This window comes from Citrus sinensis, chromosome 6, assembly GCF_022201045.2.
Source record: "Citrus sinensis cultivar Valencia sweet orange chromosome 6, DVS_A1.0, whole genome shotgun sequence".
NCBI classification, from domain to species: domain Eukaryota; kingdom Viridiplantae; phylum Streptophyta; class Magnoliopsida; order Sapindales; family Rutaceae; genus Citrus; species Citrus sinensis.
The window spans coordinates 15,245,635-15,267,754 of record NC_068561.1 but is presented as its reverse complement, the minus strand read 5'-3'; the positions used below and the strand labels follow the sequence as shown (position 1 = coordinate 15,267,754).

Genomic DNA, 22,120 nt, shown 5'->3' with positions numbered 1-22,120 from the left:
TTACAATTGAGCATAAGGCCGGGGTGGAAAATAGTGGACCCGATTCTCTTTCACGATGGACAAGTGAAGCACAAGGTAATCTGATGTCAATTTCAGTCACTACTAGCACTTTCCTAACTGAAATTCGAGATGCCCTTGCTTTGGACGACACGGCCCAACAACTTCTGCAGTCAATTGAGAAAGGGGTTTGCACAGATAATAATTTTTCTATTCAACAAGACTTACTTTACCATCAGGGTAGAATTTTTGTTCCTAACAGTATGAAGCTCAGAAAACGCCTTCTAAACCTATTCCATGGCTCGGTGATTGGCGGGCATTCTGGGGAACAAAAGACTTATGCTCGATTATCAGCAAATTTTTATTGGCCGCAAATGCGCCGAGAGGTACAGCAACATGTTCGTGAATGTTCAATTTGTCAGCAAACCAAACCAGAAAACTTTTGTTCCAAGGGGCTTTTACAACCGCTGCCCATACCATCCAGAGTCTGGGAAGACATTTCAATGGATTTCATTACTTCTTTACCACAATCAAACGGTAAGACAATTATTTGGGTCATTGTTGATAGACTGTCCAAGTATAGTCATTTTTGTGCCTTGCCGGAGGGAGTTACTGCACCGAAATTGGCTGAATATTTTGTTCGTGAGTACGTTCGACTTCATGGATTCCCTAGATCCATTGTTACTGATCGTGATCCTCTGTTCATTAGTGAATTTTGGCGAGAACTATTTAAATTGCAGGGAACGGAGTTACGGCCTAGCACTGCTTATCACCCGCAAACTGATGGGCAAACCGAAGTGGTCAACCGTTGTCTCGAGACATACTTGCGAGCATTTACTGGAGACTATCCAAATAGATGGTCTGCAGCTTTACCATGGGCCGAATATTGGTACAATACCAGTACACACAGCTCGACAGGATTTTCACCATTCCAAGTTGTCTATGGCAGGCCCCCACCACCTCTTGTAGGATATTCCGGCGAAGACACCCCTATTGATTCTTTAAACTCTGCATTATTGGATAGAGAAGCTCTATTGGCTACTGTCAAGCTGAACCTTCAGAGAGCACAGGAAAGAATGCGCATCCAAGCAAATCGTCATCGTCGCGATAAGGAGTTTGAGGTTGGTAACTGGGTTTATGTTAAGCTTCCACGTTATCGACAGTCTTCTCTTGCTCACCGTCTAAGTAACAAGCTTGCCAAGAAGTATTATGGTCCTTACCAAATAGCGGCAAGAGTTGGAAAGGTTGCATATCGCTTATTGTTACCACCTGAATCTCGTATCCATCCCGTGTTCCACATTTCAATCCTCAAGTTATGTCCAAACCCTGCTGAAGTTATTCCCGCCCACCCACCACCAACTGCAGAACCTTATTCCATACCTCTATACATTTTGGACCAGCGAACTATCAAGACAAATAAGCAAAGGGTCAAGCAAGTCTTAGTGCAGTGGTCTAACACGACACCTGATGAAGCTACATGGGAGAATTGGGAACCTTTCCACGCCACTTTTCCTCATATTAGCCTTGAGGACAAGGCTCATTTCCATGAGGGTGGTAATGATACAACCACTGCACAGCCGATTGCTCAAGCTAGGCCTAAGAGACAGCCTAAAATTCCCTTCAAGCTTCAAGATTTTGTGCGGGAATGATGGTGCAACCGATTACAGCACTTAGATACTCTTCAAGATATTATGCTGAATTTGTTATTTACTATTATTGCAATTATGCTTTGCTGTGCTGTCAAGTTTGTTAGAAAGAATATTGTGCTGTCAAGTTTGTTGAAGAAAATATTGTGCTGTAAAGTTTGTGCTGTGAATATGTTTTGTCTGTAGCTCTCTTGGAGGAGTATTTAAGGAAATGAATGAACAAGAAAAAAAGGGAGTTCCCTGAATCCAAAAATACAAATCCTCTATTTCTCTAATTTCTCTAGTCTCTACTCTTTACCCTTCTATTTCTGGAGGACTCCACCCTCTAAAGTGGAAACGAAATTCCCAGAACTTGCTGCAGCTAACAATCAAGCCTACCACAAGACTAGTACAATTAGCCAAGAAAGAGAGAAATTTCAAGTCGCCTATCTTCCCACTTCCAAGTTTGTTGATCTCAAAATTAAGTCTAACTAGACTTTTCAAGCTTCCAAAGTTTTCAGGAATTGTCCCAGTGAGACCATTATCTGAAAAGTCAAGAATCTGAAGCTTGGAGGCATTAGACAATGATATAGGAATACTTCCTGTAAAGTAGTTAACGCCACCAGCAAATATTTCCAGATTTGGAAGAGTTAGGCCAACATCTGAAGGCAGCTGTCCGTGCAGCTGGTTTTGAGTCACAGAAATATAATGTATGGATGAGATATTATAAATTGAAGAAGGGATCATACCAGACAGAAAATTCCCATAAAGTTGAAAAATTCCTAGGCCTGAAAGCTGGCCAAGTTCAATTGGTATGTTTCCATGAAAATCATTCAGAGCAAGCCACAGAACATGCAAAGAAGAAAAATTCCCTATCCAAGCTGGGATATTTCCTGTAAGATTGTTGCGTCCGAGGCGAATGATTTCAAGTTTTTCCAGTGAACTAAGCCGATCAGGTATCTGGCCAATGAGACCGTTGGCACTAGTATCAAACACTCGAAGTTCTCTACAATGAGATAAATTTGATGGAATACTCCCACTAAGGTAATTGTAAGTCAAATTGAGATCCTGCAGCTGCTGTAAACGGCCTATTTCGTCAGGAATTTGTCCATGAAAGTTGTTCTCTTGCAGGTTGATTACTTTAAGACATGTAAGGTTTCCTACAGAAGGAGGAATTGAGCCAACTAACTGTTTTGATTCCAGCTTCAAGGCTGTGACTCTTTCATTGAAGAGACTGCATGTAACACCAACCCAGTTGCAGAAATGTATTGAATCATTCCATGAGCTCATGATTTGCAGAGGATCTTGAGTTATGTGACTCTTGAAGTCAATTAAAGCAAGCTTGTCATCAACTTCAATGATTGCCGATTTTAAACCTGGAGTCATCCATAAAACATGAATGAACTCAAGGAAGTGTAGCCAAAACCATTTGGAGTTCAAAAATTGATACTCCATTGTTTGAGGATTGAAGAGTTTCAGAAGTCAATGCCAATTTCAGCAATTTATTTAGAATAACAAAAGGAGAAATAACGATAAAAAATAGAATGATCGAATGTTTCTTGGAAGATAATTAACTCCGTTGAAATTATCTGCTCAAATAATTGCTGTTTTCTGCTGACAGCTTGACATTAATCTAATGAGTGACGGATGGCAATATATTTTATCGACATTTTTTAAAGCAATATTATCAACAGTTTATTTTATGAAGCGTATCTTTCTCATGGCCCCGTATTTTAACACTTACAGATCCTTTGTTGACCCCCCAAAAAAAAGAAATGAAAAAAGAAGAGGGTGTTGATTAATTTCCTTAATTATTTTGCACTGACACTGTTATACCGCCTATCAATTAATAAGGTTATATCATATCACTTGTGATAGAAATTATGTATTTTAAATCTTTTAAGGGTAGTTAGTTCAATTTATAAAATCTCTTAAATTGAATGAAAGAGATTCAGGTTCAACGCATGCTCATATGAATTGGGACAAATTTAATTTCCATAAAGCTATTTTAAAGGGAAAAAAAATGGAGCATTGCTTTTTTGTTTGTTTAGTAGTCTCGTTAGTGGATGCATGCAGTCGCAACACAAAAGTCAAAGCACAAAAGTCATTTTTTAATTTATTCTATTTGGGTTAGGTTAAGTTACGTGAAAATAAGCAAGGGTGTCATGAATATTTAATTTTATTGAATCTTCTTTTATCTAGCACAAATAGTAATATTTTTTATATTAAAAATAAGGGGTCTGGTTTTGAACACTATTTATATAAGTTGGGGGAAATAATAAATTGCCGTTAGGCTAGATAATAACAATAATAATAAAATATTACACAATTCATATTGACGCTTCTTCAGTTGTCATGCAAACGTGTCATCAAATCTAAAAAAACTTTATTTTTTTAATTTCTAAATACAGAAATTTTCAACGGTCCAAATATAAAAGTTTAAAGGATGCATTTGTTATCAAAATTTTATGCATAAAGAAAAAAAAACACGAATTTTTATTGATTTAAGAGCTTTCCTGGTAATATTATTGCCTATTTACAACGATTTTTCATGTAAATGTCATCAAATGTCGTCACTGATCGAAGAAATTGTCATTTTCTAGAAACTATGTACTATAATCAGGAGGGCGCGAAGCACAGCAGTGCAACAAATCAGTAACACTAGAATTCCTAATAAAGACATTTGCTGTTAGTAGATTTTTGGATATGGAGGCAAAGAACAAAGGAATTTCTTAGGGTTTGAGACGTGTTTGCACATTTTCTTTTAAGGTTTTATTTGCCCTCACCAATCTTCGTTTGCTATAGAGTTTTAATGGTAAATTACTTCCAAGATATAACAAATCCTGAATACAATCTCTAGCAAATAAGATTGTATTCCAGAACACAAAGAAATCTGTAATTAATTTGATCTATTTGATCCAATGTATATGTCTATTTTAATGAAGAACGTGTTTATATGAAATATTACAATTATTAGAAATGGTACTTCTTCAAAGACACTCTTTTTGGTTTGAAATTTACATCCATTCACAATTGAATTTTCAAGCTTGCTAACTGTTTTTCCAATTGACGTGAAAACGCGCTCTTTGGAAGAAAACAGTTAGCCGATTTCTCAATAACGGTGAGTCGTTTTATTCCAGAATGTCACATAAGTTGCTCTTTGAAAATAACCGGTGAGCCGTTTTCTGTAAAACAGAAAACATGCTCTCTGAAAATAAACCGTTAGTCGTTTTCTCCAAACGATTAGCCTTTTTCTGGAGAACAGAAAACATGCTCTCTGAAATTCCGTTTTCTCTAGAAACGGTAAGCCGTTTTCTTCCAGAATGTCAAACCAAAAATTGAAAAATGTTACAATCTCTCTTACATTTGCATCCCAGGTTCTCACATAAATGAAGCGTTCTAAAATTTCCCAAGTAGCATTCTTATTTTCTTCCATTCCATCTTTCTCGGGTTTGAGGATTACATTAATCATTCTTTAGATTTCCCAAGCCATATTGCAAGCATAAATGCTACTCTTTAATTCATGTAGAAAACAAACCATAGAACCCTTCAAACTTCTTGCTCAATTTACTAGATTACTAATTACATCTCAACAAAGACTATAAAATCCACACGTGAATGTTTTGTCTGGGGAAGTTAACACGTCTGATTTGTCATCAATAGATAGAGAAGAGCCCCTAGCCAAGAACTTTAGGCTTTCGGAAGTTTGAAAACACAAGAAGAAAGGTACGAGAACAATGAGAAACGAAGGAAAATTTGGAAACATTGAAGTTTGGGAGTGGGATATCATGCTTACGGAATTTGCTTTAGAATTTTGATATGGTGGAAGCCTGTTGATGTTCAAGTTTTCAGAGAAGACAAGACTCCTAGGGATTCAGGATGTATGCTAATCTTTGTACATTTTTCATGAGTGAAGTCCATGGGAAACGTAACAATACCCTTGATTTCACGAAATGGTTTTAGAGATCTCTAGTTTTTTAAAAATGATCATAGAGATTTTTTTTCTTTTTTTTTGGGGTGATAATTTAGATTTACCTAATGATACATGATTTGGACACTGTTGTTAAATGGTAAAATCGTCCAAATGTGATCATTTCTTAAAAAAAAAAAGGATAATTCTGCGAACATTTTACCAAACTCATGGAAGTGTCGTTGTCATTCTCCCCAAATGCAGTGGACACTTTGGTTTTGTAGAGCAAACTCTGAAAGATAGCTTATAAAAATAGTAGTGTGAAAAAGTTACCCAATTTTCGTCCTAAAAGGAGACTTGATAGACGACTTCTCAAAGTAGGCCCCAGATTCCACCTTAATCTCCTTAACGCTCAAAACAATAGACGACATTGTGTGAAATTGATTATATGGACGGTAACCCATTTCCACTTGCAATTGATGTTTCTCTTTGATTATGACTTTCAGTCGTAGAGCAATCACCATGGAACCAAGCACTTGACGGATGGAGCGCAATTGGAGGAAGAATTCATAATTTATCACTCCACCACTCATTTAAAAGGGTATGCAACTAAATAGAGACACGTCAGCCATCTTAAAGCCGCCTCACCGAGCGAACCAATCTATCCAAGCAATACGCACAACATGACAAAGATCCAAATAACAAACGCCACTTGCAGCTTGGCCTTAGAGCTTGCTGATCGCGCCAACAATTGCCATTCAAGAGAAGTGACGAGGATATTCCTATGTGAGGAGGGAAAAATCAATAAAAATTTGTCAAGGTGCTTAAAATGATGAAAAGGACTGTCAAACACACTCCTGTTAAGCTTAACAGGTTCAATTTTTAACGAGATCCGACATCTCCCTCTTGCTCTCTCAAACTTCATCTTCAACCTTTTAATATTTGTCGTTGTTGAGGTTCTAAGGTTCTTAAACTCTTAACATCAGTTAAATCACCAAAAAAACTGACTTGAACATTAAAGTATGGTCATCAACCACCATTGACCTCACCTCTAACCTCTATTATCTCTATTTTATAGGTTACTTCATGATTTCAAGATCCAAACATTGTTTCATTCAGTTTCTAATGCAAAGCAACTAGGCTACCTTCCCTCAACTCACTACAAATCATAAGAACCATAGCACATCTCGAAAAAAATTATTTATTTAGCCCAATTACCCGTAAAATATAAATTTATTTGCTGAAATCGAGTTTTAACCAAATTCGGTGACACTTGCTAAAGCACCCAAACTAAGTGTAAATCAAATCTAAGTAAAATTAAGCGTAAACAAATATCAATGTAGATTCGGAGCCTAACTGATCCTTAAACCGCTATCATACACAAATAATAGGACCCTCCAATAATAAAGATAATTTTTTTTTAATTTAACATTCTATTTTTTTGGGGGGTAAATGATGAATTTGTGAACTCTCAAGGTTCATTTGTAAAATCTAAGGGATATATTATTTGCTTAATATCTGACTTGTACGTTTTAGCGGGAGAAGAGAATGGTTAGCTTAAGTTTGGCATTTTTGGGTTTTGTAACCTGAGTATTAGGTAGTATTTAAGGCCTTGTATCTTGTCGAATACTAAGATTTACGGAAAAGTCTTAGCTTGTTTTGTACCATGTAACATCTCTGTAAATTTGAGTTAAATTCTCTAATAAAGAAAGTGTAAGCCTCTCTTCTTGATCATCATTTCTTGTGTTTGTGCTATGTTCTTGAGTGTTCATATTTTCTGGTTTTCTTTCATTGTTGTGGTTGATCTCGTTTCTTTGTTTAATCTTATTAGTTTGAGATGGCTCTTGATTGATTGTTCATCTATCAATCATCCTGGAGTCCAATTGAATCTGATCTTGCATCAGCTGTGCATTAACAATCTATCATCCTCTTTGTTTATGACTTAAGTATTTTCGTCTGCATGAGACCTCAGAAAAGATAATGACATATAATTTACTATTATGAAGATCCTCAGTCGCTACTGGCTTAAAAAAGAATATTTGTTACAGGCTATTATTAATCATGGTGCAATGCTAATAAGAGAACAAGATAGTTTTCAATCTATTTAAAATAGTAAAATAAATAAGGCAATACCAGGTTCAATGACCTTCACAAATTTCTTAGCAGGCTCAAATTCCCCGGAAACACTAATAGAAAAATGGGCTTTACTGACACCAATTTAGTGTCAGTAATTACTTTTGCTGACACTTGTTAATTGTGTCAGTAATGCTCAAGCCAGAACACACTGACACTAATCTTTGGTGTCAGTGATTTTTGCATCAGTATTTTGTGTCACTATAGTATCACCACCATAGTGATACTATGATGTTAGTATCAGTTGGTACTATTTTTATGTCAGTATTTTGTGTCACTAGAGAGTCACAAGGATAGTGACTCAATCGCGTTAGCATTTAATGATACTATTTACATGTCACTGATTTATGTGACTACAGTATCAGGAATCCACTGACTCAATAACATCAAAAATTCTTATCGTCATTTAAATAATTAGTGTCAGTATTAACGGTGCTATACCGGTTGTGTTTTATTTTTTTTAATGACATTATTCATGTTTATTTTACAATTAAAATAAACCCAAAATATATTAAACATACCAAATCTTGTAATGCAATTCACATAATACACATTTCAAATACATCAGTTAAATTAAAATAGTTCAAATACATCATTGTTTGGGGGTAAAAAACATGTTCAAGTACAAAATTAAGCTTTGAACAAGTAGTATACACGATAAAGTACTAAATTAATTTCGGAAAATTTAGCCAAGAAGAAAAAACAGATAACAATGTCACTGATTTTGGAGTCACTGATTTTGGAGTCCGCATATGCCTTCATTTTTTTTCCACCTACAAGTATATAAAATCAATTAGCACACCACAAAAAATAAATCACAGATTTGTTTTAAGGAAAAATAATCATAAATTACTTGTATGTTATCTCGCGATTGTAGGCTGTAATTAACTTGGCAACGTATGTAGCCCACTGATCACGAAGTCGCGAGAGGTCCTTGACAGTGTATTCCTCAACTCCCTTGAACTTTAATTTTAAAACAACAAGTTATTCACCGAAAATCCTTGACTAAACTACTTAATTATCATTCATTTAAATACATTTGTGTGTTAACAATTAAAGCCAACAAATAAACTCCAACAATGTTACTGTTTTATCCAAAATTATATAGGTAAATACTGAACATCCTGATCATGGTAATTCCAAAAAAAAAAACAACTTGTGAACCCCAACAACAATAATATTTGATAGCTGAAGCAACTTGTGAACCCCAACAGTACGCGATTTAATACAAATATGGATGTAGATACAAAACCTTAATTAGGATGACAACTTATCCTCATCAAAGTAAAGTACAAGCAACGACACCATAGCACATCCCCACTAACAACTACTTTGCAACCCAAACAATTGTTTTGTGTTGGGATATGCAGTACATTGTGTATATCCCAAATCCTAATTCATGTCTATATGGATATTCATATAATCTATTCAACAGTATGCAACATAGTCACCATTATAAGTACCCTCACAGTTTATAAAATGCATACAATACGCAATAAAAAGATAACTGTAAAGAAGCACACAGGTGTTTGAGCTTATTCATTTCACAATAAATTAAAACAATATGATACAGTATTGTAAAAATCATTTTCAATACTTACATTATTTTTCAGAACGTTCACATTTGTGATGATATCTTGCATGTATTTCATCACATAGTAACCACATTCAAAGCTGCTCCGCTGCCTCGGACACTACAAGATCAAAATTACATTAATTTTTTACTGTACGTTAACAATAATTAGTTAGGTTTGTCTGATTTTTACCTTGACAGGTATCCATTGAACATTGGCCTTTGTATCAGAATTTAAACTCTGATGTATTCGAATCCCCCTACAATTAAGAGACATAGCTAACGTTAGCAAATAATTAGCATAAAACATAAAATAAAATAACATGATCAAAGATACAAATAACAAACTTAACTGATTGACAATCTGCATTAGCTCTTCATCAGGACTACCTTCCAAAGGATCAAGGTAATAGGTTGTACGTCTCACCATATCAATTGCCAATAACACCCAGTGGGCACTAAACAAAGTAAAAATTGTTCTCACACATGAATTACAAGTAAAAGTGATTAATCTACAAATTAAAGAATATTACTAGCAAATGAAAAAGGTTATACCCAGGGTTATACGGGAATACAATGACTTGTCCCAATTCTGCCAAGCCTAACAGTTTTGAAATGTATTGAGTCCTGTCTTTGAAACTGACCCTTGGATATAGCTTCTCAAAAAGCCCAAACTGAACTGGTTTAGTACTTCCATTGCTCTCCATCTCCTCATACAGGTGTCTAAGAGGAAACAAATATATATAACGAAGTAAGTTTGAATATAGGAAACAAAATAATAGGGTCAAGTTTACTAAAACATAAGTTATGATTTACCGTACTTGATCCATATGTTAATGATGCAGTTTGAGACCTCTTTAAACTCGATGATTTCAGCACAAATCATTTTGTCCAAGTGTGTTTCCCAAATTTCACCAAAGGTTGCTGTGTCATGTCGAATCCTGATCAATCGAGGTAAAGAATTCTCGATGAACATGGTAAACATGTTCATATATTCACTCCTGTCATTCTTTCTTGATCGTGCTGCTGCCCGTGTATTCTTCACACATACATTGAGGTCTTTTGCTGCTGGTCTGATGACTCGGGGTTCTTTTTTGGCTATTTCTGCTGGTCTGATGACTCAGGGTTCTTTTTTGGCTACTTCTGCTGGTATGATGACTCTGGGTTCTTTTTTGGCTACTTCTGCTGGTCTGATGACTGGTGGTTCTTTGTTGGGTACTTTGTCATGACAGGAGAACTGCCTATCTAGTACTTTAGGAGTTAGTCGAGGAGATCTTCTCGGTGTGGGCTTTGAAGTAATTTCACAGTCTACTTTTTCGGGGGTTTGTTGAGGAGTTGCTTGGGAAATTGTGGTGGGACTGTCCTTGATTTTACTCTTCACAGATTTTAGAGTCGACTTACCCGATGGGAAATCAGCCTTTGCAATAATCAAAATACATACCATTAGTAGTAATACATGCATATACAAATGGAAATAAAATAATGACATGTAACAGGCCATATACCTTTCTTTTTCCAAGAGTTTCAGGGGATAGTTGATCATTGTCAATCTGAACACCAGTGGAAGTTTTGGGCTTAGGAAAGTTAGAACTTCCAACTTCAGTATTGCTGTACGCATTTAACCTTGCATTCATGCGTTCTAATTGAGCAGACATGAATTGGAAACTCTCTTGATACATCTTTCTTTCTCTTGCTAACTCAGTGGCATCAGGGACATGAAAGTACATAGATGGGGTGACGAATTGCCCCACTCCTTGCACCCTACTACCATTTGGCTGCTTCTGAAGAGCTTCACCTAGAATGTCATGTGACCCTTGTGATTGAAATGTTCCTTGTTCAACATGACTCTTCAGCTCATTCTACGAAAAAAAATATTGTAAATCCGCAATTACGAGTACAAGACATCAGCTAAACTAAACTAATATCCTTCTTGAATCTTTAACAAAGAGCAAATCCATATACAGTTCAAATTGAAACTACAGAAAATATTACAAGACAACACCTCAAACAAGTTTTAACCTTTTAATATGCGAAGAAATAAGTTTTGATGAAATCTTACTGAGTTTCTATCAATTGTAAATGTTGCCATACAATTATTACAAAAAGCAGTATATATGTACGTTAATATCTACCCCCACACACACATATTATAAAGAAAATTCATAAGAATTAAGTATACAAGTGACTTACTATTTTCTCAGCAATTGGCGTCACATCAGAAGCATATTTGCCATCTCGGTCTGCTCGTGCCATTAACCAAGCTTCACTGCGATCAATCTCCCGCTCAGAAACTCCATTCTCCTTTTTCTGTTACAAGGTGACATAAAACATAAATAATTGATTCTATTATATTATACGCATTAGATTACTTATGTTACTGTAATTACTCTATATTACCACACTTACTTTTCTATACAACATGCCACCATATCCTGTGCTACCCAAGCGATGGTTGTAGACATTCTTTGCTCTTTTGTCTTTTGCCTTCTTACTTTTTTCCTGCACAAACAGTTTATATGAAGAACAAAAAGTTACCACTGATTATTAGTAACTACCAACAATTAAATCAGGTAATATTAACAAACAACACACCTGAAATTGTTCAGACAAAACTTTGTCAACAAAAAGTTTCCAATCTTCTTTTTTAATGCTTGGATATTCAATAGGAGGCAACCTTAGTGACTTTCGATCGTCCTTGTTAGGTAGAACGAATTCAGTTGCCAGTTCACAACGAAAGTTTCTTGATGCAACCCCCATCCACTTTAATACTTGGCTTTTGCATTTCAAGCTCAATTTGAATTTTTTCTATCAACCAATAACATGGATTAGCAACAACTTTAAAAAAATCTGGAAGTTATATAAAATCTTTAAACATACTATGAAACAAGAAAACAAAACCTGAAAATGAACCCACAAAGTTTTCTTCATCTCCAGTGGCACACGCCTCCAATCATCAAGTAAAATTGAAATTGTTTCACGTACAATGACTCCAATGTAACTCCTAAGATCATTTCTTCCCTTTCCAACCGGAACACCATAAGAATTGTACTCAATTGCAGCTTCATGACTAACTTCTTGTTTTTGCAAACCTTTTTTTTTTGTTTTCTTCTCCTTGGTCTTCCGTCGAGCTCCGGAAGAGTGAACTCAACATCGTCAGCCATCTCCTACAATCCTGAAAATGATTAAAATAAATAAGTATATCATTTAGATTAATAAGTTAATACAAGAGCAATAGCATATAATGAAGTAAATAAATCACTTACTGGAAAACTTTGAAAATTGGTGCTGGAAACTAACTACAATAATGCATTCACTGATTTTCTAAATCAATAGCTATTGGAATAGCATCACAATCTTTTCTGTCATAAATTCCTTCATCATCTTTCTCATCCAACTCACATACTGGAAGTTTGTTAGATAATGGAGAAAATACATCCACGTCTTCACATCTTTCCCCATTTAACTTATAAGCTTTGTCGGTCACTGAACAAACTATTGATTTATTATTCTCTAGCTGGTCCTTTACATAAAATACTTGCTTTGCATGACAAGCCAGAATAAAGCAATCAGATTTATAGCCAATCCGATTTAAATCAACTACAGTGAAACCTAAATTGTCAGTGCAAACCCCTCTATCATCTACCCAATCACACTTGAAAAGTGTTTTTTTAACCATTAGATAATCAAGCTGCCAAATCTCATCAATGACTCCATAAAACGTCATGTCTCCAAAATGATGACTTTTATCTTTTGAGCTTGAAATCTGTAGAGTGTTAGCAACAACCCTAACACCACTATTTTGGGTCACACGATTACAGTCTCGGTCCCTCGTTGTAAAATTGAAGCCATTTATCTCGTAGCCAGAGAAGGTCACCACGCTTGAGCGTGGTTTGTTTGCTAACCAGCACACTATTTCGTCAATCGGCACATTATTTGCTTTATCATGTGCCACCTATAAATTAATTTAACAAGTACAGTAATTAGTAACATGTAGAAAAATCTTGTTAAGTTTATATCCTATATTGTATTTAGTTAAGTAATTCTAACATTTGCTTGTAACCAACCAGAAAATGTTCGTATGTGTTCATTTTGCAACCACATATTTGTTTTTGCCTTATAAGGGTTTCTTGATGCCAAATAATGCATATGCTCCCTACAATGAAACATATTAAGATTTAAAAACTAGTATATTAATCTAATAATACAATAGTAATATTTTTTTGAAAAATTAACAACTTACTCGATATATATTTGGATTTCAGGGGTGTTCATTAGAACACACCGGTGTGCTTGTGCCAACAAAGGATCATCAACCACCTTTATGTTTGCACCTCCCAAAGGCTTTTCGATAGATAAATCAATTGGACAACCAGTAGGCAGCCCAATAACATCGCAATTTTGAGAGGTATTCAGCACAAAATGCAAGTGCTTCTTCTGCAATATAACTTTCTACAATACAACCCTCAGGGTGGTAGCGATTACGAACATAATCCTTGAGAGTTTTCATTTGTCTCTCAAAAGGATACATCCATCGAAGATAAACAGGCCCACATAACCTAACTTGTTCAACTAAGTGGACTGTTAAATGGATCATTATGTCAAAAAAGCTAGGTGGGAAGTACTGCTGCAGTAAGCATAAAGTGATTACAAGTTCCTCTTGCAATTGGTCAAGAGTATTAGGATCTACCACTTTACAGCACAATGTATTAAAAAAGAAGCACATCCTGATTATGGTCGTTCTCACATTTATAGGCAAACAGTTTCGAATGGCTAGTGGTAGAAATTGTTGCATCAAAGTATGACAGTCATGGGACTTAAGGCCTTGAAGCCGACAATCATCTATTGAAACAAGGTTTTGGACATTGGAAGAATACCCATCAGGGACTTTCACACTCAGCAAGGTTTCACAAAACTGTTTTTTTTCTTTTTTACTCAAAGTATAAGGAGCTGGAGGTAGGACTTTGTTTTTTTTGTTTGTTTCATCAGGAACTAGTTTTCTCCTGATCTTCAAAGACTCAAGATCTTTTCTAGCATTAATCCCATCTTTTGTTTTGCCTGGTTGATGAAGTAATGTGCCATATATGTTTTCGCACACATTTTTTTCAATGTGCATCACATCTAATTGATAGCGAATTAATAAATGCTTCCAATAATCTAACTAAAAAAAGATTGACTTTTTTTTGTACAATTTTTCAATTATGTTCTCATCACCACCACCACCACCACCGCCATCATGTTTTCGCTTTTTGGCCTTCTTTTTCCCGAACTTAATATCTATATCTTCCACCATATTAAAGATTTCCTCACCATACAAAGTTTTAGGAGGCTCATTCCACTCTTGCTTCCCATTAAAAACCTTTTTCAGTTTCCGAAATAGGTGATCGAGTGGTAGAAAGCGGCGATGGCCCATATATGACATTTTCCTACTATGTGGCAGCCAACACGCACAAGTGTCTATCCCACAAATTGGTCAAGCATAATAGCCCTTAACAGTACAACTAGAGAGGTTTCCGTATGCTGGAAAGTCACTAATTGTCCACATCAAGACAGCCTGTAAATTAAAGGTTTCTTTTCTATAAGAATCATAAACATCAATACCAACATCCCATAGAGTTTTTAAGTCCTCAATCAAAGGTGCTAGGTATACATCTAGATCATTTCCAGGTTGTTTAAGGCCAGATATCAAAAGTGACAACATCAAAAACTTTCTCTTCATACACAACCATGGAGGAAGATTATATGTTATTAATATAACAGGTCAACAACTATAAGTAGTGCTAAGTGTACTATGTGGGTTAACCCCATCAGTTGAGAGAGCTAAACGGAGATTTCTAGGTTCTTGTGCAAATTTTGGCCACTTATTGTCAATTAGTTGCCAGGCTGGTGAGTCTGCTGGGTGGCGAAGTTTGCCATCTCTAATTCTTTTATTAGCATGCCATGTTAAATTTTGAGCTGTTTGTGGTGATTGAAACAATCTTTTCAACCTAGGAATAGGTGGAAAATACCATAATACCTTTTTAGGAACCCCTTTCCTAAATTTTGTTGAGCTATCTTTTTTTTTTTTTATACCTAGATGCTCCACAATTTGGGCATTCAGCAAGATCAGCAAATTCATTCCTATACAAAATGCAGTCATTTGGACATGCATGTATTTTTTCATACTCTAAGCCTAGCACTTTCATTGTTTTCTTAACCTCGTACATTGACATAGGTAGAGTATTATTATTTGGCAAAATATCAGCAAGGACTTCTAACAAAGCAGAAAACCTTTTATCGGACCACCCATAGTTCCCTTTCACATTGTAAAGTCTCATTAAACTAGATAACTTTGAATGTTTTGCACCCGGGTACAAAGGCTTTTCAGCATCTTCAAGCATATCCTTAAAAGAACTAGGATCTCTATCACAATGCTCGTAAGCATCTTCGACCATGTCAATTATATTACTGTAATCATGACATCTAAATCTTTGACTATGTGAATGGTCTTCACAATTTGTAAATGTAGATTTAGAGTCAGTCTCACCATGCCAAGTCCAAACAATATATCTTGGGAGAAAACCTTTTTCAAATAAATGATCCTTCACTTGTTGAGGAGTATGAAACTCCATGTTACAACAAAAGGTGCAAGGACATCTAATTGACATTCGATTTTCAGCATTCAAAAAGGCAAAATCTAAGAAATCAGCAACTCCAGAACGATACTCTACAGACTATCTATCACAAGTTATCCAACTTCTGTCCATTTCAAATATTTTACTTGTTCACATATGTAATGTTAGTTTAAGTTTAATTAAATTGCATGATTAATTTAAAGTTCAATGTTATTATGATTATAGTTGTAATAATAAACTTATAATTCTGGAAAATCATTAATAGCCCTATAAATCATTAATTATAATAATAATTTAGACAAAATCCTGAAATTGAAACAAAATAAGTTTTGAAACTTAAATAGGAGATTAATAGGTAAGATGGGTGCTAATGGCTTTTTAAGTAGTCGAACTAATTCATAAGTCAAGTAACTAACAAAAGTTAAGAGTTCAAATAAATAATGTCTTCATACCACTTTGCAAGCCATTTTTTAAGATTCTATAAATCATTTTTTAACTTCAAATACAACATGCAGAACTACTTTAAAACAAGCATTTCTTTATTGAATCAAACACAAATCATCAACTTTATACAATCTCAAAATACTCACAACCACGAACTTAATTAATTCATATCATAGTCATTGTCTCTATTACAAATCGTCCAACCAAAACAGAATAAATAAACAAGTAGGATTATATAACAAAATTTGCCTCTCTTTACATGAAACAGAGATGTAAATAGTTTGTAACCACTAAATACACAGTCATTCAGCCAATATAACACCCAAACAATCATCTCCTAATCACAAAGGCAAAAGCTAAAATCAAATTTCATATTTTAGTACATTCAAAATCAACTAACTTATTGCTCAAAGTTAAGAAACGGAGCTAACAGTTTATTTCAGAAACTAAAAAAAATGCACATTCTTAGTTTTAAATAACAATGACAGTAAATCACATGCACAAAAGTTTGAAACCGACCTCAAATGTGGCAGAAAAAACAGAGTCGCAGCAGCAAGTGTTTTGAGTTTAAGTAATGCACCACTTAAAATGCCTGTATTTTTGGACTGCATGTGAGTGAAGATATAGAAAAATAAGAACAAAAATTTCAAGTTGCGAATAAATAAATAAATAAAAATATATTTGGAAAACAAAACCCACCAGGGTTGCACGACTGTTCAATTTCTGAATATCTGAAACAACCCAAAAATAAAAATTCAAAAATATTATTCATAAGCCAAATTAAAACAAACCCAATAATTAAATTGCACAAAAAAATAAAACATTCCGCCATTACCAGCTGACAACCTCCTCTACAGTTCTTTCTCTGGACTTAACTTGTCAGGGAGAATGAGATTACCTGAATACCGAACCGATGGTGCCACTTCACCCCTTGTCGATGGCTTTTACTTGCTTGCCTAGTATAGGCACTGGATGGTTAAGTTGGAGAAAAACCCCTTCGATAACAAGCGATTAGGGTTTTGGTTTGTGTTTCAATTTGGGGAAAATGGAAAAACGAATCAGAGTTTTAGGTTTTCATTATCTATCTAAATTAATTGAATTTAATTTGTAAATGGATAGTGAAAAACAGAAGAGATCGAGAAGAGAAAAACGAAAGCGAAAGTGAACGATGAAAGCAAGATAGAGACAGTCGATATAGTCTAGATGGGGAGAACAAGTGTGTTTTATGTTATTGTTATTTATATTTTCATTTTTTAATAATTTAAATATTATTATGACTTTGACTCATCGAGATTTGATGGTCTGTGCTCCAAACATTAAAGCTTTAAATCTTAGAGCTCCCAAGTTCGAGTTGGAGCTAAAACAAAATTTTTATGAATTTTTTTTATCATTGATACTTTAGTGTTAGTGATTTTTGATGTTTAGTTTACTGACACCCTAGTATCATTAATCTTTGATTCCTATTTGTCAAAAGCGGAAAATGGTGCATATGTACATAAGTACTGACACTTTTTGCAAAGTGTCAGTAACGAAGTGTCAGTAAAGCCCATTTTTCTAGTAGTGAAATTACCTCTTGATCTTAGAGGACATATCCTCCAGCCCTTGAGCGTTAACACCAGGACAATCTTCTGTATCAGGTGTACCAGGGTTCTCCCTGGAACTCCTCAATCTAGTATATTCTCTCTGCTTGGACTTCCATCCATAGCCAAGCAGCCTGTTTATGGCAAATATTTAATCCTTGCTTCAAAAATTGCAAGAATCACAAGCTGGGTATTCTAGGTGCTTACTATTGGGGAAAAATTAGGTTTTTAAATTTTTTTATAAAATCTTTTGAAGATCGCTCTTATATAATATATAAGAATTTGTAATCTAGAAATCGTATCTTGAAAATTCGATTTGGCTTTTTCCGTTGAAGTGATTTAGGCTCCTAGATCATGATCCGCCACCACCACTCCTGTTAGATCACGATCCGTCACCACCACGCTTGTTAGATCACGAACTGTCACCAATGATCTTCCAGGTTATGACTCAGGTTCGATTTGCACTTGATGTGTGGGCGCCTTTATCACTACCAAAGCAACTAGCACGAGAAAATTTTTTTCTCAACAATAGAGAGAAAAATCTTTTTCTCTGATCTGTATAAAGTGGCTGCTATTTTTTTCTTTAGAGAAAAATAACCCTTTTATATCACCCTTTAGTGAAAACCCTAGGCTTCAAATAATCAAAAAACAAAACCCACGTGATTTGCTTTTTCAATAGGGGACCCACCTTGTAAAATAACATAAGACCCCTTACACAAAAGTTAATTAAATGGAGCCTCCCACTAAATGATATATTTAGGTTTTTGACCCAAATAGCTAGTTATCTTACTTATTAGTCTAGTAGTGGTGCAATCAATTAAATGAGCTAACGCGGGGATCATTTGGGAACATACAATAGTGGCTACAATAATTAGGCCTGTAATTAAACTAGCCCAATTATTTTATTCAAAATCTACTCCACTAAAAGATTGGAACTGACTTCCATAATTGTATGCTCGAATAATAATTTGTCCCAAGCCACATTGATTTCTTTACTGCACAATCATTTGTACCACATCGTTAATTAAATTAATATCTCAACTGTCCAATCAATTTAATAACATCTTATTCCTTGATCCTTACTGGTTTTCTGTAATGATCATTTTCAACATACTAAATATGTTGACACACTTCGGCCAGAGAATTCTATGATCAAGTGCCGAAAACCCATCAAGAGATGTGTTGTACAAATTCTATATTATTAATCCATAACTCCAATACTCATAATTGCTCCCACCAAGATACTGGGTAATCTTGACCACAAGGATGTGTCATGCCCATTGGTAACTCAAATGGAATAACAATTACAATCATGAAATCATAATTAACTCACGATTAAGATTACAGTAAAATCAACGCCTATGAGATTTAATAAGTCTAACAGTTATTACAAAGCTAATTAAATCTCATATGTGATCATGTTCAATGTAGTCATACTACATCAATAAATTCATACATGATTAAGACAAATCATTCAATGAATTTATTACAATCTATACCTAAATAAAGTGCCCAACTTTATTTATCAACTGCGAACTAAATTTATTTAATCATAAGATAACTTGTATTTATGTCTTCTGTGAATCCACATGGTGATCACATAAATACATATAATATGATTAAATGGACTTTAATACAAATATTAATGCAATTAAGATATTTGAATAAAATACCTCATTTATTTTATTAATCAGAAAAAATTTTTATTACAATTAAATAAACACATATGCTTTTTAAGAGCATATTTTCCCAACACTTACCTACCTCAATCTATTCCGGAAAAAGAAATGATATCAAAGATTAAAACTGAGTTTTCGACAGATACCACCAAAAATATGATCCACTACGCTTTCCATAAGACTTAGAGCATCTGAACTAAGCTGGGTATGACACACATGCAAGCAGCAACTTATTCCGAATGAATTTAAAGACTTCTAAAGAAAAGCTTTTTAGATATTTATTTTGTGTAGTCCTCTCATCGCACTCTATTGTGCGGGTTAGATTGCATGATATGTTCATTATTCAAGTTACATTGTGCATAAAATCTTAATTTGAGAACTTGAAAGCTTGAAATAATTCTAGATAAGTTTAAAATCTTTATGCACCTTTGTCTTTGTATTCTTAATTCTATAAAATGATACTTTTTGTTGGGAAATTAGTGGGTGAAATAGGGCTACAGCTAAAATGAAATTGGAAGAAAATAAAGAACAAACACAAAAAATGATACAAAAAATTACGTGGTTCGGTTTTTAGCTTACATCCATGGGCGAAGACAGAAGGAAAATATTTTACTAGTGAAAAGCAGTTACAAGTATTGTAATATTTTAGCTCACTACCCAAAACCCAATACACCAAAACTCTCAAATCACTATAATAAGAGCTTATAATTTTAAGCTCTTTAAACTCTCTCTAAAATGCTAAATTGCTTCTCTCTCAATGGAATGAATTTGCTCATTCTCTTCGTTTCTATTTATAGAGAAAGTTTTGGCATTATTAAGCAAAGTTTTGGCACTATTAATCAATTATATATTATTTTTATTATTTTTTTTTTACCCTTTTTGGCCCGTTTCTATTTTTTCTTTCTTTTTCCATTTTTTTTCTTTTGTTCCAGTCAAAGACGAAAGCACTACCTTCTTTAAAATAGAGGATCCCACTTTCTAGAAGGGTGGTGTCCGCATACTATATTTTTTCATTTTCCCACTTGGAGATTTGATTGCGAGCCAATCATATCTCCACACCATCCTTTCTGCTTCGCCGTTGTCATGTTGCCTACGTTTTTGTTAGGCCATAAGAGGATCTACTCCAGATAAACTTGTTAGTATTGATCGGCTTGGTCAAAACATCTGCTAGGTTCTCCTTGGTATGGATTTTCTACAAATCCACACTTCCATCTTCCATTACTTCACGAACGAAGTGATATTGTACCCCTATGTACTTTGTCCTATAATGAAAGACTGGATTCCTTGCAATATGCAAGGCACTCTGACTGTCACAAAACACATGAATTTTCTGTTGTTTGTGCCCGAGTTCCTCCAATAACCTTTGTATGTAAATAAGTTCCTTGCAAGCTTGTGTAGCTGCCATGTACTCTGCTTCTATTGTAGATAAGGCTACAACAGGTTGCAGTTTTGAAACCTAGCTTACAGTTGCTCCGGCAAGTGTAAACACATAGCTAATAATGAATTTTCTTTTATCAATGTCTCCTACAAAATCTGAATTCACATAGCCCCTGATAGTAAATTCTGATCCTCCATAACATAATGCAACATCGAAAGTCCCTCTGATATATCTTAGAATCCTCTTTACAGTTTTCCAATGTTCTCCACCAAGATTCGCCATGTATCGACTGATCGCTCCTACTGCTTGTGCAATGTCTGGTCTTGTACAAATCATAGCGAACATCAAACTTCCAGCTGCTCATGCATACGGTACTCGAGACATCTCCTTCCTCTCTACTTCATTGCTAGGACACATACTTGAGGATAACTTGAAATTAACAGGAAGTGGGGTAGAAATTGGTTTACAATTGTGCATGATGAAGCGTCGCAAAATTTTCTTTAAGTAGTTCTTCTGAGAAAGCCAAATCTTCCTATTATTTCTGTCACAGTGAATTTCCATCCCTAAAATCTTGTTTACTGATCCCAAATTCTTCATTTCAAACTCCCTAGCCAATTGTGTCTTCAATTCTTGGACTCGATCTTTGTTGGAGCATGCTACCAATATGTCATCCACGTACAACAGTAAAATAATGAAATCATTATCTTCAAACATCTTGTAATATGCACAATGGTCTGAACTGAGTCTGTTGTATTCAAGGCTCATGATGAAGGAATCAAATCTCTTATACTAACACATCGCCGCCTGTTTGAGATAGTATAAAGATTTGTTCAACCTGCAAACTAAGTTCTCTTTCCTATTTTCATTAAAACCTTCTGGTTGGAGCATATATATTTCTTCTTCAAGTTCTCCATAAAAAAATGTAGTTTTCACATCTAACTGCTCTAAATGTAGGTCAAATGTAGCACACATCGCCAAGACTATTCTGACTGTCGTGAGTCGAACTATCGGAGAAAATATCTCGTTGAATTCAATACCTCCTTTCTGAGCATATCATTTCACCACCAATCTTGCACGATACCGCTCCACTTGGTCATTGTTATCACGTTTGATCTTGTAGACTCATTTGTTTCTAATGGCTTTTCTTCCTTGTGGTAGTGGTACAAGTTCCCATGTCTTGTTCTTGTGTA

The 22,120-nt window shown here is 34.9% G+C and overlaps 2 protein-coding genes across 2 annotated transcripts; both read right to left on the bottom strand.

Annotated features, from left to right (window-relative positions):
* Nucleotides 1–37: 37 nt before the first annotated feature.
* LOC127903114 (LRR receptor-like serine/threonine-protein kinase EFR) lies at nt 38–3,077 on the bottom strand. The gene has a single exon (XM_052443780.1). The coding sequence runs from the start codon at nt 3,075–3,077 to the stop codon at nt 1,938–1,940; it is 1,140 nt and encodes a 379-aa protein (XP_052299740.1). The 3' UTR covers nt 38–1,937.
* Nucleotides 3,078–12,548: 9,471 nt separating this feature from the next.
* LOC127903113 (uncharacterized) lies at nt 12,549–14,648 on the bottom strand. Its single transcript, XM_052443779.1, has 4 exons — nt 14,450–14,648; nt 13,609–14,293; nt 13,286–13,391; nt 12,549–13,190 (listed from the first exon to the last, which is right to left on the bottom strand). The coding sequence occupies exons 1-4, from the start codon at nt 14,646–14,648 to the stop codon at nt 12,549–12,551; spliced, it is 1,632 nt and encodes a 543-aa protein (XP_052299739.1).
* Nucleotides 14,649–22,120: the final 7,472 nt, after the last annotated feature.